General features: G+C 41.1%; 1 protein-coding gene across 1 annotated transcript in view; it reads left to right on the top strand.

Moving 5' to 3' along the window:
* LOC146365249 (transcription factor IIIB 90 kDa subunit-like) overlaps positions 1 to 27,377 on the top strand; it is a 126,301-nt gene that overhangs the window by 97,170 nt on the left and 1,754 nt on the right. Inside the window, exons 17-18 of the mRNA XM_084915508.1 lie at positions 14,492 to 14,543; positions 25,389 to 25,548. Of these exons, the coding sequence (XP_084771634.1) occupies positions 14,492 to 14,543; positions 25,389 to 25,548 (212 nt within the window). The remainder of the gene's footprint in view (positions 1 to 14,491; positions 14,544 to 25,388; positions 25,549 to 27,377) is intronic.

The following is a 27,377-nucleotide window of genomic DNA, read 5'->3' as shown; positions in this document are numbered from 1 at the left end:
TAAGATGAAGCAGTGATGTGGCAGACTAATAAAGTTTTAAAGAAAACAGTTATTGAAGTTACTGCAGGTAAAGGGGATTCTACACACTGTTCAATCGTCTACTTAGTTTTTCAGAGTTCAGAGATCGGTGGAAACTTTTTCACACGACTGTTGGTGTTGTATGTGAGAACAGTGGAAGGTTAATTCATCTTGTTTTGTCTTCTTTGTTCTTGTGATCGTGATCACACATGTAATTCTGACTCTCTGGTCACCCGTCTGGGCCGACAACTCCGGAAATCAGCCAGTTGCAGACTCTGGCCGGTTGATCTGGGAATTTCTGGTGGAACACATTTCTGCAAAAAAAAATTGTAAACTGTAATGGTTTAAAAGAAAAGACCAGGATGCTTCACTGCATACTTCTTAGGCTTGTTTGATTTCATATATCTTTTTGTAGATGTAAATATTTTCTAATTATGTAGAAAATGGATACAAATGTATCCAAGTCGCTGAAATTTTTGTTACATTCATGTTGATCATCATGTCAGTTGAACCAATAAAATAAAACGCAGCATTTCAAGTGCAATTCAACCAAAACTTGTGATCAAGCTTTATTACGCAGATATTTACAGATTAGCAAGCAGTGAGTTTCAGTACTTTATGAATCTAGTTTCAGCAGTGACAGGTGCTTCATAATCAAAATGTTATAAGTGCCAAACTATGGCGACTTTGTCCGTTAAATGTCTTTGTAATTTTCAGCTTAATGTGAACTAATTTTAAGGAAATTTTAAGAGCTACTCTCAGGAAATTAGCTGAAAACTGTGAGCGTTATAATTCAAATTATAGCAGATATTCCTACACTACTGCAGAGTGTTTTAATGGAGTCTTCGATTGATCTTTGGACAGTAGGTGTCAGTGGCTGCAGTTATATGCTGTGTATTGTGTTTTTGGGATACGGCTGGTTGTTCATGAGAGCGTTGCATATGGCCTCGCTGTGATCCTCGGGGGGGCAGAGTGATTTATAAGTGCACGCTGTCTGTCACGGTAAAGCCTGACTAGGTGTCAGGAGCCACTCCCCGCTGCTGTAAAGGGTTGCCATGGCAAAGGAGAGCTGCCAAAAAGTCTGTCGCCGCACGCAACCACCAACTCTTATTGATGGCCGTTTGACCTCTGACCCCCACAAGCGAGTGTAGTGAGCTCAGATTAATAGCCGCTGTCACACAGAAACCTCATACCTCCAAAATGTAAATAGCTCCTCTGGGAACACACGTGATTAAAATTTACACGCTGTCATCACCAAAGTATTTTTTCTGTTTTTGATGTGTCAGGAAAGTAAAACAGCAACTTTCTCTTTTATTACATTTATTCATCATTTAGCTATTTTCCCCACATTTACTCATTCTGGCATAAAGAACATTTTCCAGAGAATTAAACTGCCAAACCTAAAAAAAAAAACACAAACCGTGATACAGTATTGACTTTACTTTCATTGTACATGTACAATGACAATAAAGAGCTATTCTATTCTATTCTATTCTATTTTTTTTTTTTTTAAATTAGACATTTTAACAGCGTCATCCTCGCTGCCATTGGGATCTTACAGCTTAGTAAGGTAATCAATAAGCTAATAGAGAAAAGTAGTGAAGGTTATCATTAGCTGTGACCCTGAAGTAGCAGCATGGTTTCCAAGTACTTCACACATTCGGGTTAACAAACTGCAATTGAACATCACACAATTGCAGCATTGATTCGCCCAATCAAAACTCTGCCACCAGTAGAATTTAAAATATCTTGTGCTGCACACTAGGCAGCACACGGATTTGCACACTGCCTGAAGTGCCACATAATGTAACCCAATAAAGTTGAAAATTAAATCATGAAGTTAGATGATGTTGGATATTGACGTACGTAATTGACGTGAAATTTAGCGGAAATATTCACAAAGCGTGGCAAAATCCTGAAACGTTCTCATCTGCTGAAAAATTGCATCTACCAACATCTCTTCTTCTCTTTTTCACCTCCTCTGACAGTCAATCTTTAATTATTTAAAATTTTACAAACTAATTATTCACATAAGCCGAAAGCAAACACCAAATTCTCACATTTAAAATGATGGAACTTTGCTTAAACGTGGCTTCAAGCCCATGTTACTAATAATTTTGTCTTGACCTCTACTTAAGTCCTTTTTTTGCTACTTCACCACAAGAATATTAACATATAAAGTAACCTATATCTAAAGCTGCCTGTTTAGTATAAAGTACAACATTTTATCTGTAATGTAGTTCAGCAACTTGACAAGAACTTCAGTTGCAATCAAACATTTTTTTCTTTACATTCACTGCTGTGAAAAGTCTCAGGTGACCTGCGATCAAGGTAAAGACGTAACCTGAGCGATAGCAAATAAGAGAAGGTCAACTGCTATTGGAGGAAATCATTTACACCTTCGCCATGTTAACAAAAGGTTATTCCTAAGAAACAGGACTGAAGTGCTTGACTTTAGTGGAAGGACCAAACAAAACGAGCTAAACACACCTGCGATCATGTCTGAGAGCACCAGGTGGAACCCAAACTGAAAATCCACGAATAAAAGACCGCAGGCGTGTAAAGTAGAGAAAATGAAGGTCTGAAATAGAAAAGGAAGCAAAGTCTCGAGCATGTCCTTGAATACTGAGATGATATGATTTCCTGCTGACGGTGGGAAGCTGGTTCCACAGGGAGGGATTATAACTTTTAAATGCTCACTTCCTTCAGATAAAGTTGAGGCATTTCTGCATACTAATTCAGAAAAGTTTTTCCGAAACGAAATGTCAGTAAATCCCCCGTCTGTGCAGGATGCAGCAGTCGATCCCGTGGACAACTTTGCTGTTTTCTTTCAATTATTTCTCCAAAATTCTGAGAAAAGGTTAAACACAGACACACTGGTGGAGAAAGGGACTAGAGCACTTTATTTGAACTTCATTAATGAAATTAAATATTTATGATTGGGTGACATATTTATTGTCTATGATATTGGGAGGAGGAGGTGATTTCAGACCAGCCCTAAAATTTGCTTATTAGTTAACGAACATGGACACATCGCTGTCAAAAGACAAAAACTAAAAAAAGTATCTCGTAAAAATGGCCACAGCACTGGTTATGTGGATGCGGCTGCTCTGAAAACAGCAGCTCGTTTGACTTGAGCTTTCCCAAAGGGTCACTTTGTTTCCATGCCTCCCGAAAAGATGTTTACCACTCTTTCTTTTTAGCAGCTTCACTTAACAGATGCTTGTGGGAAGAGCCACGCTACTGTTACCACTGTTGCTATGCCAGCCCACCACCGAGAACCAGTTAGAATGGGGGAAGTGATAATTGATGATCCCCTCACCTTCTTGTTGGACACGTGTGATGCTCGAGATTAAGGAGTCTGAACTGAGTTGAAGATTTGATCTGTTTGGTTGTTGTCTTGCTGTGAGATTTATAATTTGCACTCAGAGGTTCGACACTAGGACCAGTCTGTGAATGACCTGAAAGACAATGCAGTATACAGTCTGACCACGTCGAGCTCTGGGTAGTGACTGAAAGAATGAGTCTGCAGATACAAGTGATTGAAGTTCATTTACTCTGCATGGGTGGGTAGATTAAAGACAGGATGAGGAGCACAGATTAGAATCACAGAGCTATTTTTAGTTTTTTGGGCTTTTCTTCAGATACCCCAGGAGAACCTGAGGTAGAGCCCAGAACAGCTTACATTAAGACCACTGCTTCCTGACTTAGTATTAGTAGAAGAAAAATGGTAAGATTGCCCTACATGGTTGGTGGTAATTGTGTGTTCAAGATTAAGTGCCCCCTCAACTCGGATTTTCTACTCTGAAAGTAGTAGCATGCTAACAACCCCAAATTGGCGGCAGTAAACGTAAACAGTAGTGAAACTGTAAATCAGAATCCCGATGATGTCACTAAAACCTGGGAAACTGTCATAATCCCATTTGAGAAGCTTGTACCTTTACAGTTTTTTTTATCGATCAGCTGACCTATTGATAGACTTAATCGTTTCAGATCATGTACTTTCTGGCCGTGCGGGGAATTGATGAAACTGACACGTATAATTGATGGGACCAGCAAGACATTTTTGCCCCGGGGATACCTCAGGCAGTTAAGCCGGCCAAAGGTGGGTCGATGGGGTCAAGGCTAGTCAAGTTGTTGTCCACTGATCTGTGAAGGCCAATTCTTTATAGAGGCGACCACAAACACCGGGCATAAATGTGAAAGAACACTGATGTTTGTCCATATTTAATATTGGAAATATATCTACATCAGTTTTCATTAAGAATATTTTATGTCGGTTTTGAATCTTCTCTATATTCTTTGTTTGCCTTTGGTTTCTTATTAGTTTCATCCTTCATTTATGAGTTTAGTTAGTTTCATCCCATCAAGGTTCCTCTGTTTGTTTAGTTTACTTTCAAAGACATTCATTGCATTATTTCTGTGGTATAAAGAGTTGCGCTGTGCTGTAGTTCAAAGAGAACAGAAAAGTGTTTAGACAACTTTTCCCTAATTACGTCCTGTGAAGTTGGATGCATCAAAGCCTGCAATTAGTTCGGCTACCTTTCACTTGTTTGTTTTCTTTCACTATACTTTCTTTCTTCTAACAGACCGTAGTTGACTTCCAAGCTGACGTAATGACACGTTGTGCAGCAGAGTTGGGTATAATCTATTTTCTATGCAGAGGTTTTTCTGAGTGGAGATTTGACTTTATTTTATTTGCACTGTAATCTTTTAGATCTGAGTGAGAACTCTTCTGTTGGAGGTGAAAGGGCATTTTCACTGCTCGAGCTGCACCGACACACAGGAGAGTCGGCAGTCACGTGAGAAATGACTGTGAGGAGAGAAATGTAATTTAAGCATCATGTCAAATCATGTAATTTAAGTACCAAAGTGTGCATGGGATAAAAATCATCTAGAGTTTATTTTAGAAAACGAGCGTGACTTTGTCGCCGCAAGGTCTGGCTTTGAGTGTGTTGCTGCTGTTAACTCTTTGATCTTTCAGACTTATGACTGATCTGTTTGTGTAGATGGGGGTTAATAGCTTGTGATCCTCCACATTTGTGTGATTAGTGGCGTGGAAGACTGTGATCCTCCCTCTGGTCACACCAGCAGCCTTTGAAGAAGCACGCACTGAGTGTCCCTGCTTCATAACACCGTGACACCTCACGGTACACTCCAAGTTCATTTTGTTCACAAAAGTAGTAATATTTTAATATTCGAACTCATAGTTTTAGTCTAAAGTCTAATCGATGACCTGCATTCGTATGCAGCTTGTTTGTATGATTGGTGAAATTCATTGTCTGCTGTTTGTTTTGCTAAGAAACAACTTGATGAAGCTGTCAAAATTTGTTAGCAAGCTGGATCCATTTACTGTGATGATGTGATTTGTGCTAATAAAACACCCAAATTTCACTTCTCAGCACTGGAGGCCCATCTTCTTTTGATTTATGCTCGAATCATTCATAGGTCAGTGCTAAGTGGCCTTACAAACGAAAATGGTCAGGTTTAAGTACTGACTGAAAATGAGTGTAAAAGCCTGGAGAACTATTGCTCAAGACCACTTCAATAAAAAGAGCAGATGTTTCTGTTTCTGGCTGAGGTCTAACCTCTATTGTTTACGTGGTCAGGTTGGTATAATATAGGAGGTTTTCTTAATCCTTTATCTGGTTAAATAAAGAAATTAAAAAACTACATGCAACTTTTCCACGTTTTTCTACATTTCTGTTGAAATTTAAAATCGACATAAAAGAATTTAATTAATTTTTATGTGTGAATTAAACATTTGTGGTGCAAATAATTTTAAAAGAAAACCAAACTAAAATATCAAACTTAAACTTATTTATCATGAGCCTGAAAATCAATATACATTGTCATTAAAAGGCCAACTCAAAATTACTCGCACTCCTTCCTTGTTCAGCCACCAAAGGCTGGTCTGCATGGCTTTCTTGTCACACAGCTCTCATTAATATGTGTGTGTGTGTTTAGCCCACAGCCGTTAACAGCCACCCGTCTCGCTGAATCTCTAATCTCTGTTCACAAGACTGGTCATGCTCCCCCAGAATATCTGCAAAGGAAGAGCCCAGCGCCACAGTAAGCAGCTGGGCGCTAACTGACCCAGAAATCCCATCCATCTGGAGAAATGTCACAGCTCTCATCAAATGGCCACGGATGGGTTAGTGGGTTATTAAATGCGGCCCTGTGTGTGCATGTTTCTGTGTGTGTGTACCAGCTTTCACAAGTGCATTAAGAAACTGATGGAAATCCCCCAAAAATGAAGGCGCTAATTTCACCAGGAACATCCAAGCAGCATTGTTGCAATGCACAATACAAACTAAAAAGTCTGTGACGATGTTCTTCATCTGTTTCTTGCTGTTAAGCGTTGAGCTCCTTCTGAACCTTGCTTGTTATTTGACATGACAGACTTCAGTATGGACCTCATGTGCCTGTTTGTTTTTTTGCTTGCATCATTTATAGTCTTGTCTTCCAGACACTTTAGCCAGCCAAAGTAAACTTCTATCAAAAGGCTCACTTGCAGAAGGCTCAAAGTTGTGAAAGCAGTCGCACAACTTAATTTCCCAAGTTAATTATGAAATGATATGCAACCATTTGTTAAAGACGAGCAATGTTGGGAAATAAAATGGGAAAGATCCAGTGTTGGGAGTTTGAACCATACCAAGACTGAAAAGTCAGCATTTTCAGTTTCATAGACCAAGTTACTGATGATGTTTTTACAAATGCAATCACATTTTTACTTTGTTTCATCTAACATAGACATTGCTGCAGCAGCGTGTTAGAGTGTAAAAGTGAAATGAAGAAAGTAATGTCATTACTAGGTCCTATATATGATTAACTTCATGAAGTTATTAAGAAAAATCTCATTACTGTGGAATGAGCCCACTTTGCCTTTCATCAGCAGTGGTTAGCTGAGGATTTTGAGGTAGTTTGGAAGCGTGTTCTTGAAAACTAATCCCAACTTTGAGGCGAGCGATGGAAGGAACCACCAGCAGGAACGAAGGATAGCACACAAGATGGTTCGTTATTCAATTAGAGCCTGTAATGTTCACGAGCTACAGATCTGTTTGATATTTGGACAGAGCTAAGGTTACCTCACTGTCCTCTGTAATCCTGGACCGATTCCTTGAAGATGAGATCAGATCTCATTGTGGGCGAGATCATCTTATAAAGAACTCTCTTCAGGCACAATAACGAGGAGTTCTGTAAGAGTTCAGCTGAATGTCTGATTGAAGCCTAGAGTAACCCTTAAAACTCTTTTCTGAACTGAGCGGTTTCTTTCATGTTTCAGGCCTGCTATTGGGACAGAATGACTGGGTGTGCATCAGATGTTAGCGAGGGTGGTCTTTGCCTAAGCAGCTACCCTTGGAAAAACCCGCATAAAATTATTCTATTTGTCAAACCAAATCTTTGTTGATATATTGAGGTGTCAAAACTCATCATACGTGGCACAGCAGAGGCTGTCAAATGTCTGTTTTATGGGTGAAAGAGTTAGTAGCGTTAGAAGAGTTAGAAAGTATCGACTGGACCTCTGAACATATAGTTCTGTGGTATCTTCCTGTGGATCATATTGTCTGGTTACATCCATAAGTTGTAGCAAAGTAAATGACCCTTAAGTGTGTTTGCAGACAGAGAAACACGTGCTGTATTAAACCTAAGTTTAGGGTAGATCAGACCAGTTACCCGGTACTGGTGTTCGTATGCCCTCCAGGAAATATACAATTTTGTCACATTTGATGGAAAATATCTGAGTTACTTCACACTGCTGTTTGTACAGAAGTACAGATTCTGCAGTTGTGTGTTACAGCGGCTGATTGTGTGTTTGACGGTGTGCAGATTTTCAGGATTGTATTGTGCTTCTTCCTTCGTGTCTTTGCATATAAACAGCCATCTATATAACCCTTCACCCTTTTGAATCTGCAGTACCAGGTACTGTGTGTGTGTGTGTGTGTGTGTGTGTGTGTGTGTGTGTGTGTGTTGAATGGGGTTAGTGCTGGATGGACTGGCCAGAGGAGAAGAAAACACAATCAGTTCTTTTGGCTGAGTCTGTGTCTCCTCTTGCCAAGCTGCACACCGGCCCACAATGCACTGCAGCCTGAATGGACACGAATCACAGGCACACACTCTTTGAGGGGGAGTGTGTGTGAGGCTGTATTGTGCGTCTGTATTTGTGTGTCTGGGAAAGTATGAGTGGGCACTGCAGTTTCTTGTGTGTGTATATGTGTGGGTGATTATGCCTGATTTAATTGTGCTGAAGAGCTGAAGGAGGGCGTGTGTGTGTGTGTGTGCATGTGTGCGTGTGTGCGTCTCCAAGGATCTAGTCCCCAGCTGGAAAATCGAGTTGGAAGCTCAGATTATTATCATCTTTTATTTACATCCGCGCTCATCGCAGAACTAATTTTATTCAACCCCCAGTTTGCAGATTATCTCCCCTCCTCGCCTCCATCCTTCCTCTTTGTTATCTTATTGATTGGATTATTGTACGAATAGTGAAATTATTCCCTTATATTGGTTTTGCCTCAGTTCATTTGCGGAGAAATGGAAGTTGATCCGAACGCAAAAAAACAACAAACAGGTGCAATCATCTCGATTTAAAAAGCAGAGGCTCGTAGAAACATCTCTCCTCGATGCTAACGAGCAAAACAACAACAAATGTCCCGCGAACGCCGGCGCACAATGGAAACGAGAAGAGAGACGACATACTGCAGAATGATTAGAAGATCTAATGACGAGCAGAGTTATTGCAAAATGAAAATGGCTCCGCTGTAGGAAATGAAATCATAGGGGAAGCGAATGTGGTAATGAAGGAGCGAGTGTGTATTTTGACTTTATACACACTCGCAGCAACGGGTTTCATTAGGAAATCTGACTCAGTGTAAGGCACTCCTGAGACTCTCTGTATGAATTTGAAATGAAAACATTTGTAATAGTGTACAAGAGGAAGAATCAGATTCAATCCAGGTGCACAGTTTTATTTAGCTCATGTGCGGTTGCCAATTTGAAGGTTTTTAAAGGACCAGTTTGTCCGATTTTCTCCCATGCACGACAAAACTTTCACTAAAAGCTGTTCATGAATAATCAGTGTTTGTGACAACAACAACAAAAAATCAGTCACTACATCAAACTTACTAATCCAAAAATTATGACATGCAACAGAAGTTATAGAAGTTATCTGCATAGTTAGAATAGCAAGCGCTTAAAGTGTCAGATGAAGGGTATGTCATGGTCATTGACATGCACTCCAGCACATCACTCCACATAGATTACTTTTTGATAGAGATCGGTGGATCAATCTGAATATTGATACCAATGTTGTGGTTGTAGGCCCCTGAATTGTGTTAAAAGTTAGTTTTCTTAAAATAAAAAGGATATGTGACACACGCATTCTGAAAAATGTCTGAACCATTTGTGTTGACTGTCACGTCTATTTTATTTATAGTTTTATTTCACATTTAAGCAACAGAAGTTGCCCCTCAGTGCTTTAGAGACAGACACGTTTATGTTCCAGGTCTAAAAAAAAAGTTTCACAATAAATGAAAAACTGAAAGGTGATGAACAGTGATGGGAGTAACGACGTTACTTTTTTCAGTAACGAGTAATCTAACTAATTACTATTCCTATCGTTACAACGCTGTTACAGTTAATGGTAAATGATTCTTATATAGCGCTTTTCTACTCTCCCGGAGTACTCAAAGCGCTCTATACAACATGCCTCATTCACCCATTCACACACACTCATACAAGCACTTCTAAACACAAGTGCAACTAATAAACATTCACACACATTCACACTCCGATGAACGCATCAGAGGGCAATTTGGGGTTAATATCTTGCCCAAGGATATTTTGCATGCAGACTGGAGGAGCCAGGAATCGAACCACCAACCTTCCAATCAGTAGCTGATCTGCTCTACCACCTGAGCCACAGCCCCAAGTTACTAACAAGAAAATGCTGTCCGTTACTATTTTTCAATAAACAGACGGTTGAAGCTGTGTTCAGCCTCATCTTATATCAGTTGCACAGAAGTAGCTGTAAGTAATCTGGACGCTACAGCTTTAAGCAGCGGCGCGCGCTCCTGCGGGCGGTGATCACGATCACTGTCTAGCACAACACCTGGAGCTAAGGGGGCAAAACAATCGCATGAGTTCTGCTGTTTGACTGAGGAAGAATAAAGTAGTCGTGGTAAGCCAATCACATGACCACTTAAAGACAAAGCAACAAGGTGATATATACCAGTTTTTAAATTGTGTTGATAGGCCACGTACTAATTACTTTTTCAAAGTAACTTGCCCAACACTGATTATAAACTATATTATAAATGTATTTTATTAAAATGTGTTCAGAATTTGCAAAGTCATGACACACTGCTCTCCCCTACATTAGCAAGTATTGTTATCAGTCGCACAAATCAATAGCAGAATTTGCAGTATTGCACAGTACTACTTTTTAAATGTACCCAAAGACATACAGGCAGAGGTATCATTTCCAAAATGTGTTTTATTATATCCTAAAAAAGACAAATACAGGATCATTAAAATAAGCTATTTTAAGAAATAAGTGAGCCCATAATGCTGAAATAAATAATGTCATAACTCAAAAAAGTGACCTGGACAAATTTCTTTTGCTTATGCAGGTAGCATGCAAAGTCATTTAGGGAAAAATGATAAAACTGCTATAAAAAATAAAGAAAACTACACTCCAATTTCACTAACCCTGTTCTGAGACTGTACTTAGTCCACTCCTCCTCCATAACTTATCAGTTAATATTTATCCAGATTCTTCATTGATATAAACATCAAGAACAATATACATACTTTTATTTCTGATAACATAATATTTACTCTACATAACACACAAGTTATTATCATACTGACTTATTTTTACAACTCCATAAGTATAGCTCCAAAATCAAAGCCTTTGGTTTTTGGAGTGTTAATTTTAAATTAGTTGTATGCAAAACTACATCAGAGATGCAGTGTCACATCTGTTTTTTCTGGGATCATAGTTTAATATTTGGATGTTCTATCATTTGGCGATTATCAAACACTAAGTCTAAGTACAGCTGATGGGGAATCTTGCTTTTGGTCTTTGTGTTGTCTTTGGGGTTTTTTGACAGCACATGTCGTGACAATCAGCCTTAACGCTGTGGAGATGTTTCAAGTTGACAGCCTCTTGGGGTAACATGGTTTTCTTTATAAATTTCATGGTGGTCTATCAACCACTGACAAGATATTTTAGTCTGAGTCAAAGTGGTGGAAGAGCTGAGAGCGGTATCAGCACTGGAGAGGTTAAAACTGCTGTTTCCACAGCACTTACTCGACTCTTTTAACCTTCATTGACCTCAGTTAAATTGTCTTTATCTGTTCATTCGAGGAGCATTGGTGTTCTCATAGCCCTGTGACTCTAACCTTTGACCCCACTCGCTAGCAGTCGCTCTAACTGTTGCAATTACAGGAAGTGGTTTGATGTCAGCCAGAGCACCAATTTAAAATTAGATTTTTTTTCCTATTTACAAAAAATATCAAGCTCATGAAAAGGTATTCCATGTGTTATGTAAAATGTCAAAACACTGACAAACATCCCCAGGGTGTTACCCCATTAACACCCTGACTTACATTCATTCACTCACAATGGCTTTAAATCAGGGAAAAATTTGTCATTGTCTTATTTTACAAATTTATTACCAAAGGTAAAATTTTCACACCGTTCACTCCTTTTCCTTTTTCCTATCAGTATGCACGGCATATCTTCCAAATGTGATTATGAGCGACTGAGAAACTTGCTGAAAAGAACGACACACTCATCTTCAAACAGCTGGCGCAGTAGCTACAAATGCACCACGACTGGCTGCTACGTAGAATTAAACTCCATTATGTAGAACTGTTGCAGCTGATTCAGCTAATTTGTGTTTGGTTTCACTTAGCAGCACAACACAACAAAGGTTAGCTAATTAAGACTGTTTATCTGGAGGAACTACTGCCTTAGTTCTGTGAGGAACAACCTTGGAATAATCAGTCAACACTCCTGAGTCTCAGTTTTTTCTTCTTCTTCCTATTCTGATATTTCTGTGCGCTCTTTTCTTCCTTTCTGCTTTTCTCTTTCTGCTATTAGCTGATCTTATTCTTTAATATTGTTTTCCTTTGTTCTCTTAATCCAAGCACCTTCCTTCTCTTCAGGCTTCCCCCGCGTTCCCCCTCCATGCCTCCCCATGCCCTCACCCAATCTTTTTCCTCATTCGCTCCCGTGCTGTTTTGCCCTCTATCCCTTCTTCTTCTTCTCACCCTTTTGCCCCCTTCCACTGCCTGTTGCCTAACGACATCACTTCCTCTCATGGTTCCACCGTCCCTCCCTCTTTCCACAGTGTCCAGGTCAGGGCTCATGGGAGCCAGCCTTGTCTAGCACATATACGGGGCCCTAAATAGTTCTCTCAGCGGGGAGCATTTCGCCGGCCTGGCTGGGATTTTATAATGAGCTTTGAGAAAGGAGGAGGTGGGGGGGATGATGATGTTGGGGGGTAAAGATGCCACATTCACTTTTACCCCTCCTCCCCTTTCCCCCCGGTTAAAGCAGATTAATTAAAAGCTCACTCGCGCTCTGCGTCTTATCAGTGAGATTTGAGCACTTTACTGTAAGCCTCTAGGGAGAGCTCAGCGCCGGGCTGGGTGGGCAGAAAATGGGGGTGGGGAGCCTCGGGAACAATGCTAATTCCAGCCAGTGGGGTGGTGGGACGGCTGCTTAGGAATTACTGCCAGTGGTGCGTTCATTGCCGATTATCTCCGCGACTGTCTAGGAAGAGATTGCACTCACACAGACAGACAGTCGCTCTGCCTGTCACTCACAGTTTGGGCTCATTTCTCATTCACACCAATTTTTTTTCTTTTTTCTTTTCCTTTTTTTTATCGCAGTTGCCTAGAAATGTGAGCTAGTCGCCTGAAGCCAACAGAGACCAGCTGCACTAAGCTAATACAATGCTCTACCTGTGTTGTGTCAAGAGTTAAATGCTGCAGTAGCGTCAAGTACAAATAAAATATGCTTTTTTGTGTAAGAGTGGTTGCAAAGAGCCATCCGACATACAGCAATGTTCTGCCGTCCCATCTGTCCAAATGGCAACAATGAGCAGGAACTGGTATCAGCAGGAACTATTGTCATTACAATTTTTATTAATGATTATATCAGCCATTATTTCGTCCCCAGAAGGCTGCTGTGATAGCTCGATTTCCCTTGTTCCTGTTCTGCTTAAATTGACTGTAAAAGTCCTGATTATTTAGTGGAGCACAAAGGAGGTCCTCCTTTATTATTAGTCATGCTAGCAGTGTGCTTTTACATGCTCTCCAGCACGTTGGCCTAAACTGAAAAATGTCAACAACAACAACAACACCGAATCCCTTCACCACTAGCTTGTACTTGTGGGAAAATGTTACTATACTGGGTATGTTTAGGTAACACCTTGCTAACATGAGCTTACTGAAGAGAAACGGGTATGTGAATCTGTTAGCCAATCAGGGACAAAGAGAGAGGACACGAATGCGGTGGAAGAAAGAAATGAAGCTGAGCAGAAACAGGCAGGCGGTGTCCTCGCTGCTGAGGTTAACAGTGAAATGTAATCTGAACTGGCCTCAGAATAGAAGATTTTATTATCTTCTAATGTCTGGAAAAATAATGAATATCTTACTTTCAGGCTTTTAGGGGTTCATAAAATCCGCACATTTAATCCTCTTGTAGACTCACTGGCATTTCAGATTGTGCTTCAGTTTGAGTAATGGAACTCATTTTCTACAGTCGTGCAACTTCAAGGTCATAAAGACCAGCCGCTGTTAAAAATCAAGGTTAATTTCAAGTATTTTATGTCATTTCAGTGTTTGCTGTTCAGCACTGTTAAAACAAAGGGGAGCCCATTAGTCTGTAACCATTGTAGGCAATATGTTTGCTTCACTGTAGGACTGTTGTGCTGTTCAGTTCATTTCAGTTTTATTTATAAAGCACTAAATCGCAACAACAGTCACCTTAAGGCACTTTATATTGTAAGGTAAAGACCCTACAGGGACAGTGTTTGTCCTGTACTGATGAATATTGCTGGTTGCACACACAGACTGTGTGAACGAAGTCCAGATGTGTTGGTTGGTTTGGTTGTTGTGGATGCTGCTGTTTATGGGGTGCCATATAACATCAAATAATCCAGTTACAACACCAAGGAGATAGTCTATGATTCCACTTAAGAAGAACGTTTACAACCCAGTTCCAAAAGAAGCTGGGATGCTGTGAAACCGCAAATATCATTAACCCGATTTTATTCACAAAAGAACCTAGAATACATAGAAAATGTTTCATGTTTGAGTTTGATGTTAGCAATGTGTCAAATACAAGCTAGCTACTCTGCCTTACTATGATTAGTAGGACTTATGTTAAACAGTAATAAAACAAATGAGCTAAAGAAAATAAAGAAGGCTTAGTGTGATGATGTTGCTGTCTGTGTTGCAGGCTACAGCCATTCATCAGCGGACAGCCCAACAAAAAGCTGGCCACGGAGCAGGTAAGCTTCCATTCATCTTCACTGCATCTCCTCTTCCTCTCCGACACTCTTGTGCACTACAACCCTCGCTGCCCCGCTGCTCCTAAAATGCACGACACCTCAGTCACCATGTCGATCAGTCGGTTAACTTCTCACGTTTACTTTAACACACTCACTCAGGTTCAGTCTTCCTTTGCTTCACTGTATTTTGACTGTGCTGTGTGAATAAGAGTATTTTCAAGGGGAAGAGCAGCCTTGATATTCCTTACAGTGAAAGTGGATGAAGTAACCAGATTGATGGTCCAGTCTTGTCATCACTGCTGTTGTTTGCTTTACTTCATAAAAAAATGCTTTTCCTGTGAAGTCTATGTGAACCAACAGGGAAGCGGGTTAGGCAATAATAAGGCTTGCAACTTAACATTGAGCAATTTTTAACATTTTTTCGGAGGGTGGGGGGGGGGACAGCCACTGCTGCCAAATGAATATCTCTGAGTTGTACTGCACTGTGGGTGATGCTGCAAATCAGTGAGCAGGAAAGCTTTATAACAAATTGAATTTCTGATGTAGAATAAGAAAGTACCTGGATTTATCCTGCTTCTTTCACATGGTTTGTCATAATTGGTTTCTCAATTGAATTTCCTATTGCATATAATGATAAGTGATTATTTATAAATGTGTCACTAACCTCAGTGAAGCAGAAGGTCTGGTCCTTATTTGTGTATTCAAGGTGATCACCATAGCTTGTGAGGGTGAAAAAATCTGGTCAGTCAAGTAGCAGAGGGGGTTGTTGATTGGTTTTAACTGCTCTAGTTTTAATGACATTAACAACAGGTGCACTAGAGGAGCAACGAAGAGACAAACAGGAATGGTTTTAAAGGTGGAGGCCACTGACATTTTTCCTTCCTGATCTTTTCTGACTGTTTTCACTTGTTTTGCATTTGGCTCGAGTCAATGTCACTGCTGGTAACATTAGACAATACCTGGACCATTAGACAATACAGGTAGTCCAACTTCTCCATGATGGCACATTAATAAGTGACATTTTCAGAAGTTTTACTCTGTCTCCCAGCACAGTCTGAAGAGCATGGCTTAGATTCCAGGAGACAGGCAGTTACTCTAGGACAGCTGGACAGGGCCATAGAAGGCCTTTAACCCATCAGCAGCTTGCATCAGCACTGGGAGCTACAAAATGACCTCTAGCAGGTCACTGGTGTGAGTGTCTCTGACCAAACAATCGGGAACAGACTTCATGAAGGTGGCCTGAGGGCCCAACGGTACAACCTCTAGTGCAGGGGTCTCCAACTCCAGTCCTCGAGAGCTGCTTTCCTTCATTTGATTCAGCTGTGTTGGAGTGGGGGTGCATCTAAAAGCTGTAGGACAGTAGCGCTCAAGGACTGGAGCTGGAGACCCCTGCTCTAGTTGGCCCTGTGCTCACTGCTCAGCACCGCGGTGCCTGATTAGCATTTGCTATAGAATACCAGAACTGGCAGGTCTACCATCTGTTCTTTTTTAACAGGTGACAGCAAGTTCACCCTAAACATGTGACAGACATGTGAAGGGGTCTGAAGAAGCCATAGAGACAGTTATGTTGTCTGTAACATTGTTCAGCATGACCGTTTTGGTGATGGCTTTGGTGACAGGCATATCCTAGGGGGGCACATAGACCTCTATAAACTAGGCAACAGAACCCTGACTGCCATTAGGTAGTCACCTGACCAATAGAAACTCAACTCAACCCAATAGACATTATGTTTTGCTCCATCCGATGCTGCCAGGTTACCCCTCAGAGTGTCCAGGAGCTCAGTGATGCTCTGGTCTCATCTGGGAGGATTTCCTGCAGGACACCATCTATCATGTCATTAGGAGGATGCCCTGATGTTGTCAGCCATGCATACAAGCATGTGGGAGCCAAGCAGAATATCGAGCACTATATCGTCAAAATAGACTAGCTTGACTAGTTTATTTTGAAATCAGTCTTCTGTGGGTTTATCATTTTCATTTCCATCAAACGTCATGGCGTCCTTGTGTTCCTAACACATTACCCGGTTCATATCAGTATAGATATCTGGTCCTTTTTTTTGGCTTTTGTTTGAGCAGTGTATATTAAGATGCAGATGCACTGTGACACCGAATATGATGTAAATCTGCAGAGAGCCTGAATTACTCACAGGAGTGATATAAATTAGGCTTCACATACCCACGCAGTTGTTGGTGGTTGGATACATTTATTGTTGATTTTTTATGTTTGTTTGACAATAACCAAACTACCATGAACCTTTGACTGTAGCAGACATATTGTAAGTCTGTGTCAAGCTCTCCTGCTCAGCCAATAAAAGCTGATTGCTGATTTCTGCAGAGCAGGCAGCAATAAATAAATCTCCTCTCGGGCCGTGTGAGAGGTGAGCCGCTCTGTGTCTTTGTTTGCCCTTGCTATATTACTCCTCCTTCACTCTTTCTTTCTCCCGGGCATTGACTGCTTCTAAAAAATTTTTGACAGCCCCTTAAAATAAATATAGCCTTAAACTTGAACATAAAAATGTCTTAAACAGCAGCTTCAGGGGTATTTTTTTTTATCACACTGCAGTGATACAGTAGGCTTTTGTTGGCCAGTTTCCAATCAGTCCACACAGAAGGAGTTTACTTTCGCTAATGTGTCTTATCTCCTTTACTAAACCTAGTTAGACTTCTTGGCTTTGAACAGTTAGTTTCCAAATGTCCTCATTCTGACCATTTATAGCTTCATAGCTTTCCATTCAGAAATGGGGCAGTCTCTTCTGCTTTGATTTTTAATTTGATTTAAATTGGACTTCATTTCAGTCGAGGGTAGCGTTACTAGTTTCAAAGTCTTAAATGTAGCTTTCTTGACTTCTTCTTCCTTACTTTTTTCCATTTCTTATTTTACACTTCCCTAACAGTCTTTTAATCCCTTGTCATTCTCATTTCTTATATAATTTATTTCTCTCTTTTCACAGCTTTTTCCGTGTTTCTCTTTTTTAACCACTCTGTAGAGAAGCAGCAGGAGTTTGACTTGGCGTGCAGGGTTTGGGAAGTAAAAATGTCAGTTTTTTTTTTTTTATATATAGTTGAGATCAGCTGACTGACAGTCGGACCATTTACAGGATTATGTGGATGAGAAATTCTGTCAGTGGAATCATAAGTATAAAATGTGAGCTCCTCCATCAGAAAATACCTGGTTTTAGAGCAGCGCGTCTCGGCTCCTGGCAGTTCCATCTCCTCACTCCTTGCTGTGGCCTGTGCGTAGCAGAACTGTTGATGATTGGTAATTGCCGAGGAATATCCCGGGTTAGAAGATCCACAGTGTTGTTGGGATTTAACACCAAAGACTGACCCATATCAGAATTTAAGTAGTGAGTTAATGAGCTCATAGGAACTGACTTGGTACTTGTTGGAGAAACCCTTGTATGCAAGCACAGCGGTAGGAGCTTTCTTGTTGTTGATCACCAGGTTTGCAAACATCTCAGGAGAGATTTTGGTCGTCTCCTCTTTACTGAAACTCTGTCCTTTAGGCTTCTTGGCTGCTGCTTGCCACATCAAAGTTTCAGCTCCCTCCACAGATTATCTATAGTACCGAGTCTGGAGACATGCTAGGCCGCTCCATAACCTTAATGTGCTTCTTTAGCCACTTCTTTGTTGCCTTTGCATTATATTTTGGGTCATCGTCATGCTGGAAGACCCGTCCATGACCCATCTTCAGTGTTCTGGCTGAGGGAAGGTGGCTCTCGTTCAAGAATTTATGGTACGTGGCCCCGCCCCTATGCGGTGCAGTCATCCTGTACACTTAGCAGTGTGTGTTACCAGTGGTGCTCTTAGTGACTGTGGTCCCAACTGCCTTCAGGTCATTAACAAGCTCCAACCGTGTAGTTCTGTGCTAATCCACCGCCTTTCTCATGATCATCCTCACATCAAGATCATGCATGGAGCTCCAGAGTGAGGGGGGCTGATGGTCATTTTTATATTTCTTCCATTTCCATGCCGTTCAGGCATCGTGCAGGCCTACGATCTTGTCCCTGACGTCCTTTTGGGATGGAACTGGGATGGATAAACTGTTTCTTTGGACAAGTGTGCTTTATACATGTAACGAGCTGAGATCAGGAGTATCATTAATTGATAGATGGTAGTCGTCACATGGTAGTGTGTCACATGGGCACACTGCCAGTCTGTGGGAGCCAGAATTCTTCCTGGTATTCACGTATTTCACTCAAAGTCACGCAAATCACTTTGTAACTTTTATGTAATGTGTGTTTTGTATTTTTTAAACCATCAACATAAAACTACAATCAAAGCTAGAAACTGTTCATTTGTTTGGAAGTGAGCAAACTTATAAATTCAGCAGGGGGTCAAATACTCGTAACTGTATAAAAAGCTCTGCAATATTTTTGGCTGAAAAAAAAGAAACACTATTATTATTTTTGTCCAACTTTTAAGATTATTTAACAAACATGTTATTAAGATTGATGTTAAATAAAACATTTCTGTTAAGAAACCAGCAGTAAACACAGTCACACATGCTGTTGAGAGAATGCATGCTGGTTTGTGTCCCATATTTGAAAACTTTATAGAAATAAAGTGAAGTTATTTAATGTGGGGAAAAAACAACCCAAAAAGCTTTTGAGTGAATTTGTCATATTTGTGGCTCTTGTGGTGTTAATGATGTTAAAAACAACTAAGTTGAGGGGAATTAACGATATCACTGAAACTGTAAGTTGCCGCTAAAACTTGGTGAAAAACATGCCAGCGAATCATCTGCTCTTTAAAATCTCCCAACTTTTCTTTCCTCATTTCACATTAACCATCATTCCCTCGAGTCCTGCAAATCTCTGCCTGCTTTCTCTTTCCTCATCTCTTCCCGTTATTGCCTCACTCTGCTGCTGTCCTCTTTTTCCCGTCGCTCTTCTTTTCATATTTCCTCTCTTTCCTCCACATTCCTTCCAATCCCTTCGTCTCCCCCCTCTCCTCTCCTCCTCACAGCCTTTGTCTCCCTCTCCATCATGTGCTGCTGGCAGCCCTGAATAGAGTAGCTCAGGGAGCTCAGGCTCTGTCAGCTAGGAAGAAAACATTGCCACAAGGGGCTGGGTCAACAAGGCTTGTTACTTAGCAACCCCCCTCACCTTCCCTTGGGAACTGGAAGCAAACGGCCGTCGCCATTGGCTGCGGCTGCTCATAGCTCACAGCTCATGTTATGTAATGTTGGCATTTGATTCCAGCAACAGGGCCAGATTGAAAAGCGATGTGTTCTTTGAGCGCTACTTGCCAACCTCTTCTGTTTCTGTTCGTTGCCTTACAGTAACCAATTTCCATCACCCTCTCCAGCGACCCAGCAATTAGTCTGTACAGTTTTTTCTTTTTTTAAAGCCAGTCGAGGGAGGAAATGATCAGTTTACTACAGAGAACTTGAAGCTGGCGCAGCTGTTCTTCTCTGCCCTTTCCCCTATTTGTCTACTCACGTTTAGGCTGAGCATCAGGCTGGAGGAGGCAGAAGGCAGCGCAGTTAAGAGATGTGGGGATTTTCAAAGAAGCTTAGAAATCTCAAAGGGGTGACGAGGTCACAGGAGGAAGAGCTTTGAGCTGTGCACAGCCTCGCTGGTGTTGCAGATATAGCCTGCTTATGCAAGCAATAATTTTGGCAAGTGATGGCCGAATGTATTTGAAGTATTCTCAATGAAGCTTTCCGGACAGCGATAAAGCCCATGATGTGCACCAATTTTAGCTCATCCTGCAGAAACACAGCGACCTGTTCCCTCACCCCAGGAAAACACCTTTACTGTCATAAAATGGATGCAGAAAGATGAAAATATGCAAAACCTCTGCTTGATCGGCATGGTTGTGGCTCAGAGCGAGCTGTCTACCAATGAGAAGATCAATGGTTACTTCAGTCTGTATGTTGAAGTGTCGTTGGGCATGATAGTGAACCCCAATTTGATTGGGTGAATGAGACTTGTAGTAAAAAGAGCTTTAAGTGCTCAGTTAGAGTAAATAGGACTATAAAAGTATCCGTCCATTTACCCTTCCTTTACCCATCCATACTAATTCACACATGGATGCTAATAATGTAAACAAATTTAAGTGGTCTATTAAATGTCATTAACCTGGATACTCTCAGTCTAACAAACAATTATAAAGTTTTGATTGTTGAGCGACTGATTGCTTGTAGGATCTTGCTGTGTGATCCGATCCAGCTGATGAGCCACTGTAGCTCAAATTACCAATAACGTTAATGCTGGTAGTGACAGGAAGTCGTCAGAATACAGAGTGGATTGCAGTTTGTTGTATATGGGGCTGCATAGCTGCAGACCAGGACCAACACATTATTAGGCAGCTGGTCATAATGTTAGGCCTGATCAGTGTAGTGTTACGCATTCTCCATGCCATGTGCACTAATGCACCTTTACACAAAAACAAGCATTAATACGAGTTAACTTTTGAACTAAGTATCGTTAAAAGTTTCACATTTTTATAGACCTCAGTCCACTCCACACATGAAGTGATTTCCACTACAAAAGTCATGATTGTATCCATTGTCCATGGCTGGACCAAGGAATGTTTTTTTGTTTTGTCCCTTGCATACATGAATGTCTCTAGAATCTTGGAATCTGTTAATGATGAAATCTACAAATTGATTGTACAATAATAATCTGAAGAATCTGCACATGCAGTTCATCAAGGAGCGGTAAACTCCTGCCCTTCTTTACTTCAGAACAACTGAGCGTGTCTCAAACGCTCTTTTTAAATGCAAACATGTTACTAATTGGTGTAATTATTCGTAAGATGTTCCATGTTTTCTCCATCTGTTCTCAGCATTACACAGCTTTTTCCTTCTCTTTCTTTCTTTTTGATCCCGCCCCAACTTTGAAATGTGTCCATATTTCTAAAAATAATTAACTAGCTCTGATTAAATGTCTGCAACTTGATTAAATTCAGTTACAGAATTTGCAAGTCATGGAATTGATTTTTAGTTACTTTTTAGAAAGCTTCTCTACTATTTTGGAAACGGGGATTTAGATGTAGTGGCTGTCATTATCCAGAACTCTTATTCCACACTGTGGTTTGTTCCCTTTAACTCTTTTTTTCCTGCTGTCTTGTGCATGAGTAACTCCAGGCTATCAGATGTCTACATCTTCACACCAATAAAACCTTCAGAGCGCTCGTATTCCCCGGTTGCTTTCTCGCTCCTAACAACCAATTCCCTTGTTAGAGGGCTGAAGCTTAAAGTAAGCTAAAATAGTAGATATTCGACCGCTGGAGAGCTTGCTTTGAACATGCAACACGATATTTGTAGTGGAACATTATCTCTGTGTAATTATGAGCAGCAGTGCCGAATAGTTCACACCAACACAAAGAAACTTCGTGTCTGTCCCTCGCCACAGCTTCCTCTCCTCTCATCCTGACCCATTTAACAGCTCTCACCTCCTAATTAGTCTGGAGCACCGTTTTTATGTCGTTATGTTTTCGTTTTAATTATTTTTTTATTTCCCCCACATTATGACTGCTGTTCAGCGGCAGCTAATGAGCTGGTGAGGTTAAAGCCAGCTGGTTTCCACTGTGAGGAATAAGAGGAAACAAAAGAGAAGCAGAGAAGGGAAAGGAAGGGATAGCAGAATGTTTTTGCACTGGATTTATTTATTTTTTAATTTATTGTACAATCATTTGGTATTTATCCAAATCTGAGGATGGAAAAAACACAAGTCTAAGCCAAAAGAAGAAGCAGTGCATAAAGGAACAATCGGAGAGATGGACAAAGCGAGAAAGGATGTGGGTAGAATTATTATTATTTTAAATGAAGCAAAACAGACGAGATGTGAAATAAAAGAAAGGTGGGAGGAAAGCAAGGGAGGATGGAGGAGGAAATGAAAATTGAAGGGGGAGAAAGAAGGCAGGAATGAAAGGCCCAGCAGGAACTCCTACAGGTTTTAGCTGAGGAGAAAAGAAATATCTCTCCGTCACACTGTGGACCCTCCACCTGCCTCTGCTCCAGCTTTATAATTAGCCCTGGCTCAAAGGAAGGCAATAATGTGTAGGTTCTCGTGTAGCTGCAGTTATACAACTGCATGAGTTCCCTCTAAACAACATTTTTTTTATTTTAAAGACATTTAAAATCATCTTATCTTAATGACCTTGTAGCACCATATCACCCTATTAGAGCACTTCGCTCTCGCTCTGCAGGCTTACTTGTTGTTCCTAGAGTATTTAAAAGTAGAATGGGAGGCAGAGCCTTCAGTTTTCAGGCCCCTCTTCTGTGGAACCAGCTTCCAGTTTGGATTCGGGAGACAGAAACTATCTCTACTTTTAAGATTAGGCTTAAAACTTTCCTTTTTGCTAAAGCATATAGTTAGGGCTGGACCAGGTGACCCTGAATCCTCCCTTAGTTATGCTGCAATAGACGTAGGCTGCTGGGGGATTCCCAAGATGCATTGAGTTTTTCCTTTCCAGTCACCTTTCTCACTCACTATGTATTAATAGACCTCTCTGCATTGAATCATATCTGTTATTAACCTCTGTCTCTCTTCCACAGCATGTCTTTTATCCTGTCTTCCTTCTCTCACCCCAACCGGTCGCAGCAGATGGCCGCCCCTCCCTGAGCCTGGTTCTGCCGGAGGTTTCTTCCTGTTAAAAGGGAGTTTTTCCTTCCCAATGTCGCCAAAGTGCTTGCTCATAGGGGGTCATATGATTGTTGGGTTTTTCTCTGTATCTATGAAGCGCCTTGAGGCGACTTTTGTTGTGATTTGGCGCTATATAAATAAAATTGAATTGAATTGAATTGAATTTGCAGCAAAAAAGCGAGACTTGTCTGAGTTTAGACGTTGTATTATTGTCTAGCTTATGGCAGGCTGGAAAGCAGAAAAAAATATAATACACATGCACATCTGGCCTCCCTGGTGCAATAGTCTGTTTGATATCTGTACTTTTCATCACTAAGCAAAATAAATAAAACTCAGATTGGAGTGAAGATGTGATTGTTCAGAATGAGGCTGGAGGTACTCCAGTGTTTTCCAAGGGGAAATTTTCTTTGTCTTACAGGGTTGAATATATCGACACGGAGCGTACTATGTGTACCGGAGTTTAATTTGTTTCTACTACCGTAGGGTCATTTTGACACACTGACATCAGCAACATGAAGCTGTATACCAAACATCTGGACCAAGTCATCACTTAACTTCCAGTGGTTGGTGGCTTATTAGGCCTGGATGGACGCAGCAGAGGTTCCCCTGCTGGACCGTGGTCAGCACGTTTTAATATCCAGTTGTGTTTTCTGCTCGTAACTTTTCTTATTTTCCTAAATGCTGCAGCTTTGTTTTCAGTTTGGTTGGTTTTGCTTGAGTTTCATCTGTTTGCAAGTGCAGCTTGTTGAAGCTTGAAAAGCCACCATACACTGCAGTTCTGCTTATCCAGCTACAACAGGAAGCTTAAAAAGTTATTTTTTAACTCTTGCCTCATGCACAAAAAGCAAAAATCAATAACAGCCATTCTCCATAAATGCACTGATCAACCATTACCTTAAATCGACCTGCCTAACATTGTGCAGCTCCCTGTCATACCTCTGGGCATGTCTGCATCCCAGTATAGCAGGACAATGTTGGCAGCAGAATGGCTCCTTTGCATTGAGAGGTGGGGACTTGATCTTGAGCAGGAATGTCAAATTCATTTTACATGACAACAAACTTAGAAGTCCAAAATGTGCCCACTTTCACATTGTTCAGAGACATCCAGTGGGCCATATTGGAACCCTTTTAGGGACAATTCTGGCCCACAGGCCTTAGGTTTGACACCGCTATTCTAGAGCATTCCACGAATGCTTGGAAGTAGGATCTGGTGGCTCAGTGGCTTTTTTCCAGTGTTACTCTGGTTAACCTTGAGTAGTGTTTGTTCTGCTGGAGGAGACCGCTGCTGTCAGGGAGTGCTGAGTGCAGTTTATAGTTTATACATATTTAATCTCTGGTTTGATTTGTTTTCCTTTTTTTGAGTGGGGTTGCTTGATGGGTCATAAAGGCAGACAGCTCTACATTTGTACTGCTGACATTTGTTTCATCATCGATTCCACACCTGGAAAATGGTCCCCTCAGAGTCCTTTCCTTCCACCGAGTCCTTTTTTTCCACCTATACCACTTGTTTACTTTCTCCTGCTGCTGCCGTCACGCTGCCTACATTTCCTGCAGTTTCAGGTGGGTTGATTTCTGATCAAAAACAACTCTGTTTTTGTCTCCCAGCGTGCGACTGGAAAGACTCCGCCGGTTCAGAGTCACCTGCAGTTGCCCTCGAGGGGAATTTATCACATCTATGCACAAAACATGTGACAGCTCAACCCAGGCAATGTGAAAAGCAGTGAAAAAAAGAAAGGGCACTCTAATTACATTTTTGTCCCTCATGCTCACCCTTAGCCCTTCACTTTTAATTTCACAGGCTTCTGTTTTTTTATGAACTTTGAAGGGTGTTTTTACCCCGAGGCTCTGATTAATTTCTCATCCTTTCATATGATACAGAGTGTAGTGTAGACTATGCAGATTAAAAAAAAAAAAAAAAAAAAAGGCAGAATCTAAAATGAGGTAATAACTTGTTGTAAGATAAGGTTGTGGTCGCTCCGATGCTGTATTTAGTCATATGTGGAGAAGTGCGGCAAATGAAACCTCTCCCCACGGCGCGTACCCTCCACCTGCCCTACAGCTCCACACCTCCACACCATCACTGATACTACACTGTTTGTTATTTTTTCATTTTAAAGGAAGTGGGGCATACGAGATCAGATCTGGCTTAGATTTCCCGAGGGCAAACTTGTGTCCTGCCAAGGAAAATATTAAAAATACTCAACGATGCATGTCTGCTCACAAGCAACAATATTTCCTGTTTGTACAGATCGGCAGCTCCAACCCCCTGCCGCTGCCCGTTGAAGCCCCTGCCAGCGGGGTGGTGGTGGAGAGCGGGCCAGTTGTGTATGACGACGTCCCCGGTGATGAGGAAGAGGATGAGGAGGACGAGACTTGTGTCAGTGCCTTGGAGATGCTGGGCAGCAATGGTGGGTTTAACCTGTCTGCTATCTTCTGACTGAAATGTGTAGGCTGACTGAGGCTACAGCTTACTGCATAAACAACCTATTTAATATCCAAAAGTAACAAATCCAACTACATTTTATTTTCCTGCACACCTTTCTGGTTGAACAGTTTCATCTTTTGAGCATTAGTATGATTTCATTTGAAAAACTGAGTGAAAAACCTCAGCGATGGCCTGAGCTCGGTAGTGACAGAATGATGAGATCGTCAATACAAAGGGCAGAAATGAGCTTTCCCCACGGGCCGTCTGGGTTCGGCCTTAACAATAGGTGGAGGGGCTTGGTCACTCGAGAGGGTCTCAGAGTAGAGCTGGCACTCCTCTGCATCAAAGCAGGCATTTAAGGTGCTTTGGGCATCTGACCAGGATGCCTCCTGGATGCTTCCTAGAGGAAGTGTTTCAGGCACGTCCTGCCGAGAGGAGACCCCAGGTGGCTGGAGTAAGGAGGTCTGGTTACCTCACAGGCATGAAATAGTGGTATTGTCTGAGTAAATGACTAAGTTACTGTTGTCTCCATTTACTACGTCTGAGTAACTTTTTGCAGCTTTTTAGCTTTAGTTTTAAGTCAACACAACGTCACAATAAAGATGCGTGCCTTTAACCACTTTGTGTAGTTTGCTCTGCTGCATCTATGCTAACAATAACTTTCACATTAAAAATGTTTTTGGTTAATTGTTGAGAATAACTTAATGAGAAATCACACTGAACTGATAAAAAGCAAATTAAAGTCAGGAGCCAGTAAACATGGAGGGAAATGATGAAACGTTGATGAAAGTGAGAATTCTTCAGTGCAATTTCTCATCTTAACGTTTGACTTTAGTTGACACTTTGAGTGGCAGACTGCTTTGTCACTTCTCAGTAAGACTAAATGTGTCTGGACTGTGAAACAGTTGGAATCGTTTTTTTCTTTCTTTTAATGAATCTGTCTCTCTGGGTCTTGGCCCTCTTTCTGCTCGGACTCCCGGCACGTTTTAATGAGCCCTCGGTAAGATTACATTTCTTCGCTTTATGTCTCAGGCTGTTAAACTTTAAGGTCTGACTCTGCTGCAGTAAAAAAAAAAAGTCCTGAGCTATTTAATTGATTCCTGTAGGGGGGCTCTTTGTTTATTCTTGGCCAGAAGGTCAGGGTCAGCCTTGTCCAGCCTCTGAAGCATTTTGATGTAGAAGTCACTAGAGAATGCCTCCTTTTAGAGCGAGCCTCAAGTGGTCATTAGAGGAACTGCAATTTTTGTTACCAAACTTTTGCTTGATCTTTTACTTCCACTTACCTTTTTACACTGAAACTTACATCTCTAATCTGTATGGGTTGGACAAAAAATGAGGTTGCAACCTCAGTGTTAAAGTTGACTTTCTGCCCATATCATTAAAAATTAAAGTAGATAAATGTCATAAAAGTTGAATTTTTGCCAGAGCAGTGTTGCCGGATCACACTGGAAGAGTAGCATTAGCAGTAGAAGAAATTAAAACTTGGCTGTTTGCAGAGTTTCGGCACACACCAGGAAGTCTTTATGGATGAGCATGCATCTCAGAGGCTGCTGCAGAAGTTCAATCATTTCATTCTGACTAGAGGTACCACCAGCTGACTGCAGTTTCCCAGAGATCTGAGAACATTTTATTTACTTGCATCTCAGAAATCCATTTTGGCTCCAGGCCATTAGGATAAGAAAGGAAGGGAAGGATTCCCTGTTGTTATGCAAAATATACGGTCCAAATAAAATTCCTTTATACGTCTTCATTAAAATCTTACCAACTTGTCTCCACTGACACATTTTATGTGATTTTCAGAGTGCGTACTGC

Source organism: Perissodus microlepis, chromosome 19 (assembly GCF_051167445.1).
Source record: "Perissodus microlepis isolate ML-2025 ecotype Zambia chromosome 19, ASM5116744v1, whole genome shotgun sequence".
In the NCBI taxonomy this organism is placed as follows: domain Eukaryota; kingdom Metazoa; phylum Chordata; class Actinopteri; order Cichliformes; family Cichlidae; genus Perissodus; species Perissodus microlepis.
Note: the sequence above shows the minus strand (reverse complement) of the source record. Positions and strands in the feature narration are given on the sequence as shown.